General features: G+C 39.4%; 1 protein-coding gene across 3 annotated transcripts in view; it reads left to right on the forward strand.

Moving 5' to 3' along the window:
• Positions 1-19,841, forward strand: part of CPSF3 (cleavage and polyadenylation specific factor 3) — a 32,238-nt gene that overhangs the window by 3,674 nt on the left and 8,723 nt on the right. For all 3 annotated transcript variants that reach the window (XM_016121153.2, XM_036223938.1, XM_016121152.2), the window contains exons 3-14: positions 703-800; positions 1,443-1,571; positions 2,813-2,990; positions 4,326-4,415; positions 5,719-5,869; positions 8,373-8,548; positions 9,528-9,686; positions 10,606-10,752; positions 13,716-13,868; positions 16,211-16,319; positions 17,495-17,593; positions 18,692-18,786. In XM_016121153.2, coding sequence (XP_015976639.1) covers positions 703-800; positions 1,443-1,571; positions 2,813-2,990; positions 4,326-4,415; positions 5,719-5,869; positions 8,373-8,548; positions 9,528-9,686; positions 10,606-10,752; positions 13,716-13,868; positions 16,211-16,319; positions 17,495-17,593; positions 18,692-18,786 — 1,584 coding nt within the window. The remainder of the gene's footprint in view (positions 1-702; positions 801-1,442; positions 1,572-2,812; positions 2,991-4,325; positions 4,416-5,718; positions 5,870-8,372; positions 8,549-9,527; positions 9,687-10,605; positions 10,753-13,715; positions 13,869-16,210; positions 16,320-17,494; positions 17,594-18,691; positions 18,787-19,841) is intronic.

Consider the following 19,841-nt stretch of genomic DNA (forward strand, 5'->3'; position numbering starts at 1 on the left):
AGTTTGGCATTGTAAGTTATCAGTAGGACCACTGGCCCCAGGCAAGGCAGTCTGCTGCCCTAAGCCCATGTCCATGTCTGAAAGATAGAGGTGATTCCTATGGTCTCCATTAGAAAGGCAGCCCTGTGGCTCATCACGTTCCCCTGGTCCCATTTCTCCCTTCGCCCAGTCTTGGAAGAAGAGGTACATGTCATACGTGGTCATCCTTTTAGTCATTTGTTGTATTAATTTGGTAGAAACTAATACAATTTGGTAGAAGGGCTCCCCCAAATGAGTGTATAACTCATTAATGACTGACTCAAGTTGTTCCCTAATACCTTAAAATACTTAAATTGCCCTGATCAGGAAAGTTTCCATTTCTAACCATTGTCTTCTCCCAATATTCAGATCTGGTAGTCAGTCTATAAACTTTTTTAATGACTGTCATCTACTGATATCAGAATTCTTTAAGAGTTCATTCATTGTTAGACAAAAACTAGTTGGAAAGAAGATGTCTTGAATTTTGTGTCCTATGACCCTAAGTGTGAGCTATGTTTAGAATTGTTACTGGCATATTTCCCACATTTAATAAGAATTGCATTCCAGAAGCCAGTGTATGGAGTCCATCTTGATTATGTGTGTGACGGATCAGTTAAATTGTCTTTTCATTGAATGAATATTAATAAAATGTGTAGGGAATTGTGATCTCTCTTTCTCTTTCAGTTGGACTGTGGGATCCACCCTGGCCTGGAAGGAATGGATGCCCTTCCTTACATTGATTTAATTGACCCAGCTGAAATTGATCTTTTACTAATTAGTCAGTAAGTCTTTTTCTTTATTAACAACACTGATTTTCATGGACTTTTCCTATAAAAATCATTCTTTTCTAGTTTTTAAGATTCTGGTGTTTCGAAAGCATATTTTCTACTAGGAAGCATGTTGCAGACATCTGAGGCTAAGCCAGGACTCCATGTTGCATCACAGATTAGAGGAACTTACTACCGCTGGAGTAAGCGAGAGGGAGATAGCACACACCTGGGACCGCTGTAAAACTTCAGACCAAGAAAGCCTTTTCCCAGAATATCTCCTTGAGGTCACTATCTGGTCACATTCTGTAGTAACTTTGTTTATAAACAGTGATGTTTCAACTTTATGCCAGGAAAGTGCTTGTTCCAATTCTGGCTGCCAAGAGTGGGTTTGCGTATATTCTACTTTCCTCTCTAGTTATCCCTGATAAAGTATCTTGATATTTAAAAATACTTTTACTATTTTTTTCTTATGCCAGGACTGGCTGCATTATTTCTTCCCTCTGCATATATCTGCCCTTGGTGTTCTGAAAGTATCAGCATGTAATTGTCATGTGTAACTTTTCTATACAGCCAGCAACAGTTGCATTACATAGGTAGATGATGGATAATATTTTAAGAATTGATAGAATCTCTCTCTCTCTCTCTCTCTTTAAGTTTCCATTTAGATCACTGTGGAGCTTTGCCCTGGTTCCTCCAGAAGACAAGTTTCAAAGGAAGAACGTTTATGACTCATGCCACGAAAGCTATTTATAGATGGCTGCTTTCAGATTATGTCAAAGTTAGGTAAATTACATTAGATTTATACATGCATTTGATTCTACACAATACATATTGTTCAAGATATGGGCTATTTTGAGCTTTGAAATGACACACTATATTCACAAGGATTTCATCAGTTTCATCATTGTGACAACTCATCAGATACCCATTGTATACCCAGGACTGTCTTGGCCTTAAAGTCTTCTTTTAGTTTTAGCATCCTGTTAAATCTTTGTAATTTAGGTGCATTATAAGGTATGATAATAAAATTCTATAAATGGAATTTTATAATTTTATTAAAATTTAAGACCAGATACATTACCCAGTGATATATAGTGAAATCTTATTTTAGATTATATGATCAAAGCAAATTGACTATTTTAAATGAAAAAGTTCCCTGGGGAAGTGTTTTCCAACTGCAAGAGGAAAACCTACTCCTTTATCAGAAAGTTTACAGCATTTTTTGTGATACCCGCAGTACAAGCTATTAACCTTCGGAAGTTCACCATTTAATATGTATATTCCAGGGGTAGTTAAGATGCCGTTTGCTGTTCTTCATGTATACATACAAAAGAATGGGAGCATTACCTTTCGTAATGATTATCCTAGTTAACACTTAAATGATGCTTACCTGGTACAGGCACAGTCCTCAGTTTTTAACATGTTAACTCACTTACTCTTCATCTCAATCTCATGATGTAGGTCTTGTTATGAATCTTGTTTTATAGCTGATGAAACCGAGGCTCAGAGAGGTTAGGTAATTCACCTTTGATGGTCACAGTAAGAGACAAAGCTGACATCTGGACCCGAGCAGTCTGGCTCCAGAGTCTTTGTCCTTCACCACTACTCTCTCTTGTTTTAGAAGTACCTTTTATAATTTTTGGGAGAAAACTGTGCTACACGTTGTAGAGAAATCTTTTCACATTCTGGTGTTAGAATCTCTGCCATGGTTCAATGTATGTGAGTGAGTTTATCCCTCAGGAGTATTGGGGCAGGAAAAAAGGCTGAGAAATACTATCATAAAGAGCAGTTTGCTTTAATTTACTGTGTGCTTTACTTAAAATCATGTACACTAAATTTTTACTGTAATTGCAGAATAAAAAAATCCAGAAACAGTCCAAGAGATTAGAAATAGCATAATTCATATAATATGATTTTAAGAAATAACTTCATGCATATACCATCCACAGACAATTTCTTTGAGTTCAAAGACTTTTTAAAAATCTTACCCTTAATTCTTTTTGTTGGCATCTTTAAAATTTTAGTAATATATCAGCGGATGACATGCTGTATACTGAGACAGACTTGGAAGAGAGCATGGACAAAATTGAAACCATCAACTTCCATGAAGTTAAGGAGGTTGCGGGAATCAAGTTCTGGTGTTACCACGCGGGTCACGTTCTAGGAGCTGCCATGTTCATGATAGAGATCGCAGGCGTGAAGGTACTCTCCAGCTCTGGCAGTTCCTGCCCATGAGAAATCAGTGCAGACCTTTATGCCACCAAGGAATTTTAAAGAATTTTCCATTAGACTTGTGAAGTGTCTAAACACCGAAACATAAGATAAACAGGTCGATACTTTTTCCTTTTAAATATCAGAGTCCATACCCCACGGTAATACTTTCTGTGTCAAGATTGAGAAGCATCTCCGAGAGTAAAGCTCCCTCACGCTGCATAGCGCTAACTCCTTCTCAGAGTCCTTCAGAAAACTAATCAGGGAAGAGCGTTCTTTGCGGTCGCATGTATTTAACGTTAAAACCTGATTTGCCATTCATATCCTCTTGATGTTGTAGCTTTCACATGTAAGCCCTTGCTGAGTGAAAGGAGTTCATCAAAAAGGATCTTTGCAGCCGTCCTTAACGAGAAACACTGACAGAAGTCTTGATAAACCTGTGAAAATGTAGGTGGACTACACAGTAGTCCCCAACCTTTTCGGCACCTGGGACCGGTGCGCCTATGAGAATCTAACGCCTGATGATCTTTGCGCACTCGCCCCCACTTAACCTCCTGCCATGTGGCCCGGTTCCTAACAGGCCATGGACCCCTACTGATCTGTACTAGTTGGGGACCCCCAGACTAATAGGTTTCAAGACTGACTCTAGCACAGAGTTCTTAACTCTAGCTACACAATATGACCAATTATGGAGCTTTTTAAAAATGCCCATTGAATCAAAATCTGTGGCCTTTTTTTTTTTTCAGATGATTCTTATGTGCAGCCATAGTTGAGAACCAGTTCTCTAACGTAACGTAAATTTTTAGCAGCTGCTCATATAGTATTTGAAATTTTTACCCATTAAGTTGCTCTGTGTATTACTAAATCATTTATTCTTGCTCTTTTTTCAAAGGCACAAAAATTAGCAGAAAATAGCACAAATGCAGATCTAAATTCTCATTTGAAATTTGATGCATATCCTCCAATGATTTTATCTTCAATTTTGGATGGTTTTCCAGTATACCTCAGATTTCTTTCCTTGTCATGCCCTTTTTCTCTAAGATGTTCAAAATAACTTCTCCAGTTTACTGATATACTGGTTGTCTTTGTGGGGTGATTCTGGGAATATATTATTTTCATTAGTTAGATTGAATAATTGAAACACTGGATGACCTATGACTGAATCAAGTTACACATTTTGAATTAGACATAAGCATTGCATCTAAATTTTATTAGTTGTAGGCTGTTTTTCTGTTGAACTTCACTTTCAGATTTTATGAGCTAAATACACTCACTAGTATATTTGGAGCCTTTCAAAATCCTAATCTAGCTTTATCTTTTCCACAGCTTTTGTATACAGGTGATTTCTCAAGACAAGAAGATAGACACTTAATGGCAGCTGAAATTCCTAATATTAAACCTGATATTCTTATTATTGTAAGTATTAGTACACTGTATTATAATTAGTATAATGTAAGCAAATTTTTCTAGTGGCAAAAAATATTGTGATCTCATTTTTATAATATGTTATTGGATGTAAATATACTTTTTAGTATAAAATTTTAATTTTTTTGGCTTCTCTTTGTAGTGCAGCTCCGCTTTCTTGCTATTAAAGTGCATTAACTCAGTCTAATATCAGAAGGGATATGCTATCTCCTAAATATTTTTGTCTAGGTGAATCACCCCAAATTCATAGAACATCTTAAGGGTTGTGCAGAAATGATGTGGCCCTACTGCCTTTGCTGTGGTGACTGTCTTGTGGCTGTAACACCTACAGACTTATATATGTGTGTGCTGTCTGCTTACTAGGTCGCAAGTCCCAGGAGAACAGAAAAACCTAATATACAGAAGCTTTTGGGGGTGAGGGGCTGGCGAAGAGCAAATTAGTAAATGTGCGTTGGTGACAGTGAGGTCAGGGACGGGGAGAGAGAGCGTTGGGGCCCATGGTGTATATAAAACCGGTATTTGGTTCACAGCGGAAGAGCTTGGGTTGAAGGTGGGAGTCTGCTCTCCCTCACCACCGACAGCATCCCCCACCTGCCCTGGTATGAGGGGCCAGTGCTTATTGTTGTCCATCAGCAACATGTAAGCAAATTCAGTTTGGCTCAGCTCTTGGTATACCCGGCATATAGACCGACATTAAAGGAAGATCGTTGTTTTAGCCTTCAGAAAAACAATTGTTATTTTTATCCTGTCCGGAGCTTCAGAGCACTTCTCAGACATGGATGTGCTTATGTGTCACCTGGCGATGTTAAAATGCAGGTTCTGACTGGGGCTGGGGCCTGAGGCGCCATACGTCTGGTCAGCTCTCAGGATGCCAGGGCTGCCGGCCAGTGCACCACACGTCGAAGTGTTTAGAGGATATTCTTAATGGAAGTGTAAGAAATGGTACCTGTTTCTGATTTAGAAGCTTGACTCATCAGAAGTCGGAGAAATGTCCTTTTTCCCAATCCTGGAAAGCAGTATATAAAAGAAAAAGAGCAAAATTATCTTGAGCAAGGAAGTTACACTTTTAGACTATTCCTGATTGCATTTTCTGAAAAACCCCTACTGCTTAGCCAGCTCCTAATTCCAACGTCCTTATTTGTTCTTTCCAAATATCATTAGAACAGTATGTGTTCAAGTAAACGGCGTGCTAATGGAGAAGTGAATGGCACTGCCTCTGCGTTTCATTGATGTTTAATTTTTGTGTTCTTTGGAATTGTCAGTCCTGGTCTCACACTTCTGATGTGTTATTTAGGAGTCAACCTATGGGACCCACATCCATGAGAAGCGTGAGGAGCGAGAAGCGAGATTCTGTAACACGGTTCACGATATTGTAAACAGAGGGGGCAGAGGCCTCATTCCCGTCTTTGCTCTTGGAAGGGCTCAGGAGCTGCTCTTGATCTTAGGTATGTTTTTTCCTTTTTATTCAAGAGAGTCTCAGATCTCGGAGTGCTGATACAGCAAGCCAACATTACATGGCATTAAATAGGTCAATTGCCTTTCCAGGCTTCAGGTTCTGCATTTAAAAAATATGGATTGGTGCCAGAAAGAGCCCACAGAAAGAGTGACTCTTATGCACCGCTGTTGGGAATATAAAAGGCGTACCTTTCTGGTTGCCGTCAGCATCAGAAATCTTAAAAACATGTTTCCTTTTGACCCATCATTTCCACTTGGCAGTAAATGAAATGCACAGAAAATTTTGTCAGTAAGGGTATAATCATTTTAGTATTTTTAAAGAAATATATCAGTAAATATCACATTGTAGGAAAAAATCATGTTATAGGTGAGTCATTATATATTTTCACATAACTGTATTAAGTGGACAAAAAAAGTAGGGTTTAAAACAGTATATACTCGGATCCTAGTTAGGTAAAATTACACAAATGACTGTGAAGGTAACAACTCTGAATAGTGAGAAAGTAGATGATTTTCATTTTCAGCTTTTCTTAGTTTTCCAAATACTTCAATGAGCATGTATGAATTCTTGTAATAAGAACAGTGAGTGTCACTTTTTGCATGTATTTGTATTAATGATCTCTTCGAACTCAAACGTTCCGTGATTCTTTTTGGGGAATGCACTCTTGGATAAATGCTAAGTGCCTCGAATGTATATATCTTCCATATGAAGAACTAGAATTGATCTCATCTTAAGCTCTTGCTCTCAGTTCTTACATCACTGAGATAAAGATAAATAGTGTCCCTGTTACTCCGAAAAGGAAAATAAAGAAGGGGGAATGACCAACCTCAGATCAAAAGCAACTCTGTAAGAGAGACAGGACTCGGTAGAAGGTAAATTTTCTAAATGCTAATCCAGTCCACTTCTCTCTTGGTCCCGACTTGGTCCTTCTTTCTAATTGTAAGTTACATTTGTCCTTAGAAGTCTTAAAATGGAAAGTCTCCATAACAAAGTAATCTGAAGAGCAGAGGAGATTAGGAAGATGTAACCATGTCTCCATCAATGGGGTCGTCAGATTTAGCAGAAAAAGAAAAAATACAGAACAAGACACCCAGTTAAATTTTAATTTCAGATAACTGATAAGTAATATTTTACTTATCAGACAACATCAATAATCCCTTTGTTTTCAAGAATTGTAAGAAATTATATTAAATACCTGATACGCTTATGTTACACTTATGTTAAGAAGTTCTGGTTCCCAGCGCTTTCATCTGGCAGCCCCGCCATCGGAGCGCGCGGCTCCTCTTATGAGCTGGCACTGCATTGTGCAGCTGCTCGCTCCTTTTCCCTTAGAGTCTTCTCGTAACGCCACACAGGAAGAGGACAGCCATTTGAATCACTGGTTTCAAATCTCATCTGTGACCTGGCCACATAACTGACCTTGGACAAGTTATTTCAGTTTTTTTAAATATTTAAAATTTATAAAATTTTTATAAATATACACAAAATGTAAAAATTCACAAAATATAGACAATTGTGATGTGATGTTGGGATGTAGTATACTGTGCAAGGTATTTGAGAAATAAGAACATGTATAAAAACTTTGACACAACTAAAAATTTTAGTTGCATCTAAAAAAACAACACAAATAGATAAACCAGAGGGCAAAGCAGGAAATATAATGATAGGAAAAGTCCATATCTTAAATAGAGTTCTCACTTATAAATCAGGTAGAAAAATAGCATTCCCATGCCATTCCACCTTTTTTCAGCTTCAGTTTCATAATCTATAAAATGGAGATGAATTTTCATAACATGGTTTTGAATATTAGAAATGATAAATGTAAATTACAAAGTCAGCTTTTAATACATTTCCTAAATACAGGTGCGCCTAGTAGAAGAAATGATATGTTTGGCTGTACTACCCTTATAATATTTTGAGATTTAATGAGAATTTCCCTAAACATCAACTTTCCTTCAAAAGTATATTGCCCACTGTTTTGATTATCAGAAACTGGTTAGCAATTTTTAGAAAATATTGTCACAGTAATTTTTTTTTTGAGTGTTCAAAATGGGTTTTAATTCATTTGGCAGTCCTATTTTGTAATTAGCCAAGTCTTGTTATAAAAAGTCTAATTTCGATAAGTCTATTTGAAATGTTAATAATGCATTTCTATTTAAAACCATCACAGTATTCTGTATCTCTCTGAGGTGATAAGTTATAGTCTCCTATTCAGAGTCAGCTTCACTGAATCATTTTTAAACGCATCCACATCTCAGGACCATGGTCACAGCATTCTTTTTAGGTCATGTATTAGTATTTAGAGATAAGTTTTGGTTTTATACGTTTAAATTTGTAAGACCAGGCTAATTTTTCTCAGCCTCTTTAAAATATAGGTGTATGCTTTAACTTCTTGCTTGTCTGGATTTTAAAAAATTATATGTGTCATTTGTTATTTGAACTATTTACCCCACATAACAAAATCACACTTGTTTCTTGTAAAATCTCTCTAGATGAGTACTGGCAGAATCACCCAGAACTCCACGATATTCCGATATACTATGCGTCATCTTTGGCCAAGAAGTGTATGGCAGTGTACCAGACATATGTAAATGCCATGAATGACAAAATTCGCAAACAGATCAACATCAATAATCCCTTTGTTTTCAAACATATTAGTAACCTCAAGGTGAGTCCTTGCAGGGCAGGGGCGAAGGGCGGCTGAGACACGGGGAAGTCATAGCGGGAGATGCCTGTTGTTTGTCCTGCGGCTTAGTCCTCGCTGGTCTCACCTTTCCTCTAACAGCCATCACTTTTCCGAAAGAAATAAAAAGTTTAGCAACTGGCATTCTTCTTTGCTTAAGTGTATTTTGCCCCTTCTTCCCGGTCTCCATACGTTCTCTGTATTTACTGTTGCTAATAACTTGGATCTTCTTGCCGTAGAAATAAGGAGTCCTGATGAGAAGAATATCTTGCTATGTTTTTTTATTCTTACTCAAAAACCAAATCATCTTTGATGATTAACACTGCAAATTCTATATGAAAATTTTCATGTTTACTTTTCTGGAGCAGTCAATAATGTCTGATTTCTTTAATTTAAAAAATGTGTTTCATTCTAACTAATGCTCTAATCATAGTAAAATAATGCCCAAAATAATTCAAGTTATAGTCTTCTGATTATAAATAGACTCTGTTCATAAAGTATTATTTTTTAAGTTAATTGCCTAGGAATTGAGCCAAGTTTTCCCTAGAAACAATGTTAAATTTTTTGGTTAGATTTCTAGGCCAGCTCAAAATACCACAAAGTATGCAAAGCCATTGTGAGTCTTTGGGGAAATTCGGAGTTCTATTTTGGGTGGATAGAAGCCCATTTGACTCTTCCTTTTAATTTCTGCCTTCATGCTAGGCACTTAAAATGGTCCTCATGGTCCCCTGGCTACCAGTACAAGGTCAATGGGAACTAACTGCTTTTTGCCACTTTATAACATTCCTAGCCCAGACTGTTTAGGAACTTGGAAATTAGACTAAGTGTTTACTAATCCTGTCAAGGCCCTTTCAGTTGTGTGATCAATTTTTACTACCTCACTTTTGTTGCTCTTTAAAATTAAGGAAAGCTTTGTCAACCTTTGCCATTTAACATACTCGCACCCTTCCTCTTTCTCTCTCAGAGCATGGATCATTTCGATGACATTGGTCCCAGTGTCGTAATGGCCTCCCCAGGCATGATGCAAAGTGGCTTATCCAGAGAGCTCTTTGAAAGCTGGTGTACTGACAAGAGGAATGGTGTCATTATAGCAGGATACTGTGTCGAAGGGACGCTTGCCAAGGTCAGTCATAGTCTTAGACTGTTGTGTTACCGCTGATCACGATTGCAGGGGCGGCAGTATTCTCAGTTTTTCCTTGAGGAAGTTCATTAAATTGTACAGGTTTTGGCGTTTAAAAAGGAGAATGGGAGTAGGTAGCTGGAGCTGTTCATAAGGCTGAGGAATTAAAGCAGGTGCTGAACGCACAGGTGGATCCACGGGAGGTTGGTCGGCACAAGTCTGAGAAGCACTTATCTGGTTGCAGTAAAAATGGATAGGAACCCATTTGAGAAGAACGCATGGAAACTCTCATCCGATGAAGAAGAGTCTAACAAGTAGTCTCTTGAAAAGCTGTAGATCGTGTGGGCTGATTGCCCATCTTCCTGCTGATACAGAATGGTTGATGTTAACTCTGGGAGGTAGGCGTTGATGTGCAAAACCTTAGCGGCAGGTTCTGAACATCTGAGCATCGTGTTATTCTTATCTGTTCTTATCCAAGACGTCTATATTATTTTTTTAAATGCATTATGATTTCCTGTTTTGATCATCTTTATTACTTTATCTTGTTCTAAGTCATTTAGATAGTGTTGGTTATGTATTTAAAATAGATTTCCTGAATAGAAATACCATGGTCTTTTATAGAAATCTTCTTAATTGTAAAGTGACTTTTTAGAGCAAGAGAATAGTTATGAATACAGGTTTGCCTTTCTAACCATAAGAGTTATAATTATTCACTCCTAGCACTAAACACATTGAATTTTACTTAATCTGCTTTTGGGATTTAATGTTTGCTTGATAGAGAAAATAAGTATTTGGTATTTACTAAGTCAACAATGTTGGAATGATTTTTGTGCTTATTAAGGGCTGCATGAAAAAGTAGAAAATGTACCTTTTGTAATTGCATAGTTTATTTGTTTCGTTATTTTTCTTTTGTTTTTAACAGCATATCATGTCTGAACCCGAAGAAATCACTACCATGTCTGGACAGAAGTTACCACTGAAAATGTCTGTTGATTACATTTCTTTCTCTGCTCACACAGATTACCAGCAAACCAGCGAATTTATTCGTGCTTTGAAACCGCCTCATGTGGTTAGTCTTATGAATTTTACTTATAGTGTTAAAGCCAGGGGAAAAGTATACCCATAGAACTTTCCATAGCTGGTTCTCACAGTCACCACCTTCTGCTAAGGTAGCACTTTAAACACAGTGCTTGCACTTGCACTTGGACCTGACCTTCAGAGCTCCCCTTTGAGTTAGGCAAGCTGTGTGCTGTAATTTCTCCATTTACACGGGTCACCTGTTCAGACCTACCGTCCCAAACTCCATCGTACTTTGTTATTTTCTGATGCCTCCCCAGTAACTTGAGAGCACAGGCCTTACAATGGGACTGTACCAAAGTCTCTATCCCTTACGTGCTGTGTAATCATGGGCAAGTTACAGAACCACTCTTACCTCATTTGTAAATAGGGATAATAACACCTTCTGAGGTTACTGTGAGGACTAAATGAGAGAACATATAGCTAAAGCGTGAATGCAGTGCCTGGCATGTGGTGGGTGCTTAATAATGTGGAGAAAGGAGAAAGCTAAGTCATTTATAATAAAAGTTAAAGGTGCAGATAGGTATGGAATACAGTACATAGCTCCTTGCTGACGTGATTTGTTCATATTTTTAAGTTTCAAGTAATCATGAAAGTAGCAATTATATTTTGATGGGATTAGACGGGGTAAGCTAAAATAAATAAATATATACATATACACACACATGCACACACATACACACATACATGCGCACACACATACATGCACACACACGCATATATATATATTTCCTCCCCTTCCTTAATTCCCACCGCCCACTTCCACCCCTGACCTACAGATGTTGCTGTTTCACCTTAAGAACTGGATCTCTGAAGGCGGGGCGTCTCCCACACACTCACGGCGTGCACCTGGGGCCTGGCGCACCTGGGGTATGGTCTGTGGCTCTACCTGGGGCGCAAATGCAGGACCTTCTCTGTGTAAAGCAGACGTGCTAACTGCTACACGATGGAGCCACCCCCATATATAGACTTTTTAATTAAGGGGCCGCTGACAGTTCATGTGTCTTTAGAAGACGATGGAGAGCACTGTTCGTGACCTGTTACCCGGGCCGTAGCTGACGGTTCTGTTCCAGTGGAACAGCAGTTCCCAGGACGCTTGTCTGACTGCCTGGTGGCTCTCAGCCTCAGGTCTTGGAGACAAAGCGCCTAGCGGGGGAAGAAAACAGATGAAGTACCCTTTCCGAATGCATTGAAAAGTAGTTTAGAGGAAATGGCATTTTGTTGGGGGTTTTTTCCTTAAATTTTTCTCTATTGTAAAATATATAAAACATAAGATTTGCAATTTTAACAGTTTTTTGGTGCACACTATAGCAGTGTTAATTATATCCACAGTGTTGTGCAGCTGTCACCACTATCTATTTGCAAAACTTTTTCATCGCCCCCAACAGAAACTGTGTTTATGAAGCGTAGTTCCCAGTCCCTCCTCCCCCAGGCCCTGGGAGCCTCCGGTTTACTTGCCGTCTCTGTGAATTTGCCTATCATAGATATTTCACATGAGTGAAATCATCCACCACCTAACATCGTATCTTTAAGGTTCATCCAGGTCGTAGCATGTGCCAGAACTTCATTTCTTTCTGTGGCTGAGTAATAGTCCACTGTACGTTTAGACCGCATTTTGGTTCTCCATCTGTTGATGGACACTCGGGTCGTCTCCACCTTTCGGTCATTGTGAATAGTGCCGCAGTGAACGTTGGCATGTATGTGTCTGTTTGAGTCCCTGCTTCCAGTTCTTCCGGGTACGACCCTGGAGTGGCATTGCTGGACCATGCGGTGGTCCTGCGTTCGACTCTTTGAGGAGTCACCAAACTGTTTTCCACAGCGGCTGCACCGTGTCATTCCTCGCAGCAGGACCCCAGAGCTCCGCCTGTCCTTTCCCGTTTTCACATTACAGCCACCCTAGCATTTGAATTACAGCCGTCTAGGAAGTATGAAGTGCTGTCTCGTTGTGACTCTTACTTTCATTTTCCTGACGACTATCGAACGATGTCGCGTATCTTAATGTGTGCTCTTGTCAGTTTCTAGTTCTTTCTGGCGTGAGGGCCCTCACAGGGATTCGGCCCTCAGTGAACAGACGCCGTGGTGGAGAAACCGCTCGCCTGCTCGTTAGCACCATAGCCTGCCGAGCGAAGTTGCAGCGTAGGCGGCTCATGGGTGTTTTCCAGTGTGTGTGGTTGACTGATGTCCTCCCGGGTGTGAAGGCCAGGGAGGAAAGGTCGTGTGGCCCTTCCTCTCCGGAATCACCACCTCATCTTCCGTCCAGTCTCATCGCTCTCCAGACTGTCTCTGCTGTCGGTTTAAATTTCTGGATTGAATCTGTTGCTTATCTTCTTCTAATAACCAAGCCAGCAAAAGTATATCTACACAATAAAATAACAGTAAACAACAGCTAGCATTTATTAGGTATTAGCCATGTGCCAGGCACCGTAGTAGTGTTTATATGTATCGGCTCGCTTACTCCTCACAACCAACAGCTGTTCTGTAGATGTGAAAACAGAGATTAGGTAACTTGTGCAGAGTCACACAGCTAGTGAGTGGCAGTGCCAGGATTCGTGTTAAAGCACCAGGCCCCAGAGCCCGGGCTCTGCACCGCTGGGCCCAGGTGCCTCTGCCTGCTAGTGATGCTGGACAGGCGTCGGTTAGCCCAGGCAGGAAGGTCACCTGGCCCAGTGCGAGCGTAGAAGCCTTGGAAGTCTGGCTTCCTTGAGGTTGTGTGTCTTGTTAGTGGCAAAAACTGGAGTAGAATAGGAATTTCTTTACTCTCTCTTGAAATATTTCCACATAAGGATCTTTTAGAGCCGAACAGAATGAAAATGTCTGTACAAGTATGACTGGAGGTCCTTTTAACTAGGGATGTGTAGTAACTTCCAGTGTATATTTAACTAATTCAGATAGGAGCCATTATTGATCCGAACTAAGGGTCTTTCCCTGTGCTCTTTTAAAACATATTCTATGTAGATTTTAGTCCATGGAGAACAGAACGAAATGGCCAGGTTGAAAGCAGCCCTGATTCGAGAATATGAAGATAATGATGAAGTTCACATAGAGGTTCACAATCCTCGGAATACAGAAGCAGTGACCTTGAACTTCAGAGGAGAAAAATTAGCCAAGGTAAAGGTTGTGATTTCTAATCCTAATTCATGTCTTTTCTTCAGAGAAATGTATACTTTATAAGAAAGCCAATCACTTTTTTTTATCACGTCAGGGTAATACGTTTAACGATAATTTTCTACTCGGTATACTGTAAGAACCTTATTCTTATACTTTTTAGGCTTCTGATTCTACTAACTCGATTTTTCACATGGAAAATTTGCAAATAAAGTATGTCTTAATATAATTGAATTTGATAGCTTTTTAATCCACATCCTCACTTTTTATTCTCATGTCCAAGGGTAAAGAAATGTCCTTACGTGTTTTACCTGATTTTTTACTATATCCAATACAGTATTCGGTCCATCTCCCGTCATTCTCCCTCAAAATCTAATAGGCCCACAGCTCTAAGCATATATGTCTGGGGATATGATGGAATTTATCACAATTTGTCTTTTTGAGGTTTAGTCATTTTTGATGGTGAAATATAATATTTTCAGAATTTAAAAAAGAAATAGTTGAGAAAAACCTTGCCTGGCCTTTTAGAAGGATACTGCAAGAAGTCTGCGTTTTTATCCCATTATCAAAAATCTTAGGATACCGCTGAGGGAGGCTCTGCAGTGGGCGGTGTGAGGTTTGAAGCATCAGGCGCGTGGGAAGAGCAGCCCACAGCAGTCTTCACACGTAACGAGCCGGCCCGGCCGGAGGGGGCGATGGCTGCCGAATGGCCTTTCCTGCGGCTGAATTCGAGGGGGCAGGAAATTTGCAAAAGTTAGGAAAAGAGCAGATGGCAGTATTTCCTCCTGAACCTTCCTGTTCACAGAGCTTTCCAGGAGCCAGTTGCATGGAATGGGCCTTCGACCTGTAGAGAACTGCGTTCCGTTGGGAATCTAGAACTGTATTTCCCAACCTCTGCTGGTCGCAGTGTGAGGAGAAAAAGAAGAGTTTTGCAGTGAGACAATTTAGGAGAAGCTTAGCTAGCTGAACAGAATGAAGCTAAGTTGACAGCAGGACTTTCCAGAGATTTTTCTTAGGCCGTTGTGCATTATAAATCCTCAAGAAATGTAGTGCGCAACATTTAAAAAACTTTGACTGTAGAACTAAGAACATAATTTTAAGTATATGACATTGTTACATTTAACTTAACACATACATAGAGACACCATTGTCTGGTCCCCACATAGTTTCGTATTGGAGTGTTCTCTTCTTGTTAGCCATAATTTTGGTTATTTAAAATGATCTTTAGTTATTTTTTTCCCTCAAACACAGTAACCTCACTTAGGGGAAAGTCAGATTCTTGGGGACCATCCTCAACCATGTAAAACAGAAACGAAGGAGGTAAAGAAAATCAGATCCACAAAGAACTATCAAACATCCATAATACTTTACTTTCTAGAAATGTCAGGCCAACCGGTGGTGCATAGGTTAACCAGTCAGCGCTTAGGAAACGAACACACTCATGTGACTGAGGAGGGAGAAGGCGCGTCCGGAGACCACCCGCTCAGCCCCGCTCTCTGAGGGCCTTTATTCCCCGGGCAGACAAGGACTCCCACCGTGTCAGCACGTAGGACGTCACCGAGCCAAATCAGTGTCCTGGTAGCAAAGCTCCTTTTCCTCAAGTCTCCAGCATTGAAGGAGAAAATAACCCCCAGAAATCCATTACAGTTATAAAAACAGACGTGCTCTCTGCCTGGCTGCCGTTTGCCCTGACTCGATTAAAGATAAGCAAGTATGAAATGCACTGTCTTTGAGGTCTTTGTCCTCTCCGAGTTCATTTATTTGCAGTTGAGAAGTTGTATTTAAGAATGTTGGGTTTCCTGTTGGAAAGTTTTTGTTTTTCTTAGGTTCAAACAGTCATTACCCTTAAAAAGCAGCCTCTCCCTTGTGTGGGCTCACCCCTACCTGTCTTTATTGACCCCTGTGTTCAGAGAGGCTGCTTTGGGTGTGGCGTGGACGCGCACCTGTGTGTAAGGGGCTGCCTCTGTGTATGAGGTCGAGGAGCAGCCTGAGGGAGCACGTGCGTTTCTGGCCGGTGCTTGCTGTCCTTCCCACTGGAGCTGTCAAGAGCTTTCTGAAGCCCCAGCTTCTAGAAGGTTTACTTGCTTGCTGGCCTGATTGGAACTGAATCAACGTAAAGATTCTTGCCAGATCTGCCCTGCAACTCTTCCCTTCAGTCTTATAGCTTGTTACTGCCCGAGTCATAGGGGTATTTAACATTTCCTGTGTTTCATGTTTAAATTCATGTGTCATTTTCATGGTTCGAATGTCTAACGGTCATCATTATGATTGCGTACCTGAATCAATTGGACTTTACAAGTTTCTATTGTCTTCAAGTTGTTTTGGGTTATTTTTTTTTTAAATAGGTTATGGGCTTTTTAGCAGATAAAAAACCAGAACAAGGCCAGCGTGTCTCAGGAATACTCGTTAAAAGAAACTTTAACTATCACATCCTTTCTCCTTGTGACCTCTCCAGTAAGTATACTATGAAATGTCATATATAATTTAATTTTAGCATTGAAAAAAAATCTGTGAAAACTTCTATTACCTACTGGCCGCATTTTAAATAACCAAATAATAAAATAGAAATAGGTGAAAAGCTAATCCACTTAGCTTTATGATGGGGGAGGGGATGAATCTTTCTTGAACTAGTGAAACATTTAAATTCTTTATGAAATAACTTCTCTTCATTGGAGACATAAATTTACCTCTAAGGCAGCTTGTACTCCTGGTGACCCTTTGTAAGCCTGTTTCCTGCCCTTCACATGGAGTACTGGTACTTTTGTTTTCTGAAGTTAATGTTGGACTCCCCACAGCATTTTGATTCTCATGACCTGTAGTTTCACGTCATTCACCGGGCCTTCGTGTTCTGTGCCGGTGTAAATGCTAACCCATCACTACTTTTGCAGTAAATACGGTATTATCCTCAAGTGAATAACTACTCAATGTTATTTATGTAGCACTTTTATTTATGTTGATTTTATTTATATAACAAATTCTAAGTGCTTAATGAAGGAATAAGAAATAGCAGCTGTATATTGGTATCCATCTGCAAGGTAGGCCATCAGGAACAAGAATATAACTTGTTCCTTTATTCAGCAGTTGTTGAGTTCTTAATCTGTGCCAGGCCTGGTGCTAGAGGACTACAGATTTATTTAAAAAGCACAGCCCAAGCCCCGGAAAAGCTGTATTGATGCGAGAAGCACCCTTGTCAAGAGCTGCTCACAGTACTGACCAGGGACACACAGAAGGGCACGATAAACGTGTGAGGGCCGAGAAGAGTGGGAAAAGCTTTGCAAATCAGGCAGCACTTGCCACATGCGGCGAAGGGTCGTTAGGAGTTGCTGAGCAGAAGAGATGCGGGAGGACAGCTGGCTTAGTGGCTTGGAGACGTCTAGGGACCTGGTGTGTTCAGGAGAGCGAGGGTGCTTCCTCATGGCCGGAGCGTAAAGTTACTAGTGGGGGGGTAGATTGCAGGTGGGGGCGGGCAGGGGAGAGGGGTTCGTGTGGGATGGGAGCATGTTAGCTTGAAAACGTGTTCTCATTTACTTTACGTTTGCTTCTCTCTACTCCTGATGTGTGTGTGCAGATTGTATTTCGTGGGACTAGTATTGTTTCTTAAAGTGTGTTTACTCTGGTTTCCTCTTCAGATTATACTGACTTGGCCATGAGCACCGTAAAACAGACCCAAGCCATTCCATACACAGGTCCTTTCAATTTGCTGTATTACCAGCTACAGAAATTGACAGGTGTGTATATATTTATTGAAATTCACTTAATTGCTTTCTGTTTTTGAGTAGAGTAATTATATGTCTAAGAAAAGATTCTATTTAATTTTGTTACTCACCTCAGAATCGCACAGATTTTCTTTTATACTTCACTTGTGTTATCACATTTAGGTGAACATTTTGAAAACTTACACATCAATTTTTAAAAATCTCACTATGCCCTTTAAACTTGATCCACTTAAAATTCTAAAAATGTCAGTGTTTAAAATCTAGTTTACCTACCCAGATTTTACCTGTTTCTTTGCTTTGTTCAGTGAAAACAATTTTTCTGGTTCCATTAGTGCTGTTGGGCACAGCAGGTTTTATGAGGAATGTGACGAGCCAAAGGCCAGGAAAAGAGTGAAACCTCCTGCTTTCGCGTTAGACCAGGCCGAGTCAGAGGTTTCTGCGCAGTAACAGTGCGGGGCAGGGACTCAGGGCAGGTGTGGCCTCCGGAATAAGCAGGAATGCTTCAAGTTCTGTCGCACTTTCTGCTACTGTGTTCTTCTTAAGTCACGACAGACTCCCGTACAACAAACCAGTGGAAAGAATTTTTTTTTTTTTTACCTCAGAACCTCATTACAATTACAGGTCATAGCATAGGAAGTCAATAAAAAGTCTGAATTAACCCTTAATTAGTGAGTACTAGGAAGACCAGCAAAGTCTCATCATCTTGGACAACAGAATTGTCCTGTGGGATGAGTAAACCTGTGACGGCAGAGGCAGAAGTGACTGTTGGAAGTTGACTGGTCTCGTGCCGAATGTTAAGATGCTGGTGACTGACAGTTATACAAACACAGATGCTTGGCAGTCATCAAAGTTTGCTACTGATGAGATGTTTACTGTCTAAGGTCAATCCTGTCTAGTTATATGAATTTTTATAATGCACGTTGAAATCTTTCAGTTACTATAAGCAATTAATATAAAACTTAGCTATGTAAATCTGATTATATAAGTGAGTTATTAAAAATTTTTTTTATCATGTATTAGGTTTATTTCAGCTGTCCCTATAAACAAATGAATAATTATGCCTCTGGAAGATTATCAGAAAATTATATACTTATAATTTTTTTCTTTCAGGTGATGTAGAAGAATTAGAAATTCAAGAAAAACCTGCTTTGAAAGTGTTCAAAAATATTACTGTAATACAGGAACCAGGAATGGTGGTACTAGAAGTAAGATAAGATCATTTACCTAAACAAGGAGGGGGAAAAGTTTTCAGAATTCACCTGTAATTGTGGAGAAAACTGGTTTCTTCCAATTCAGGAAAAAATAGTTGGAAAGTATTTATGTGTATAGTTTTCTTTCCAAGATCAACTTTAAATATAATATAGCTAGACATTTTATATGTAGAAATAATAACAAATTAAGACTTAATATTTAATACGTGTAATAAGTAGAAGTCTCATATGAGTAAGTCTGAACTGATTTTGTGGTACCCTAGGGTGTCTTCAGTTATATGAAAAGAAAATTCTCAAAATAAAAATGTCATTCTGTTACTTTAAAACTTGTCATACAGCAAAGAGAGTGAAATTTTGAAGACTCAAATAAACAACATTAATACGACCCAAATCCACAAAGGCAAGAAATTATTAATTTAGGTAAATATGGTTCCTACTATTAGAATTTTAAACTCCTGCTAGTAGAATTTGGAACCTAGACAGCAAATGAACTTGATAATTGATTTTTATAGGTTGGCATCTGTTAAGTTAAAGGAAGGATTTTCCAAAATAAATCCTGGAACTGAATGATGGAGGTGGGGGGAAGTACACATGTCCGTTTCTTTACCTCAGGGTTGTATGTAAATTGTATGCAAATTTCCCAGCTATATGGCCAGATGTTCTGTGCATACATATTATTTTTTGAAACAAACAGAAAAGATCTTCCAGCTCGGATTCCACCGCAGTTCTGTGATTGAAGTCTAGATGTGATTTCTAAGGCCAAAAATAACCAAAGAAAATGTCCAAAAGAACAGTTATCTGTAACATGAAGTTACATACAATAATATCTAAAACATTAACATCCAAGAAAGGGGAAAGTTGTTAGAGGCGTTACTTTGGCTCTTCTGCTAACTGCTGTTAAAGAATGTGTTTGTTCCCTAGAGTTAACATGTCAAAGAAGATCTTAGGGAAAGTTTTTCAAGGGCCTCATATTGCTCGTAAAAGTACTCTTTGGAGAGAGAAAAAAATAGGGGGGGCACTATTTCTGAAATACTGGTCTCACCCTAACT

The sequence above is a fragment of the Rousettus aegyptiacus genome, unplaced genomic scaffold (assembly GCF_014176215.1).
Source record: "Rousettus aegyptiacus isolate mRouAeg1 unplaced genomic scaffold, mRouAeg1.p scaffold_m13_p_7, whole genome shotgun sequence".
Taxonomy (NCBI): domain Eukaryota; kingdom Metazoa; phylum Chordata; class Mammalia; order Chiroptera; family Pteropodidae; genus Rousettus; species Rousettus aegyptiacus.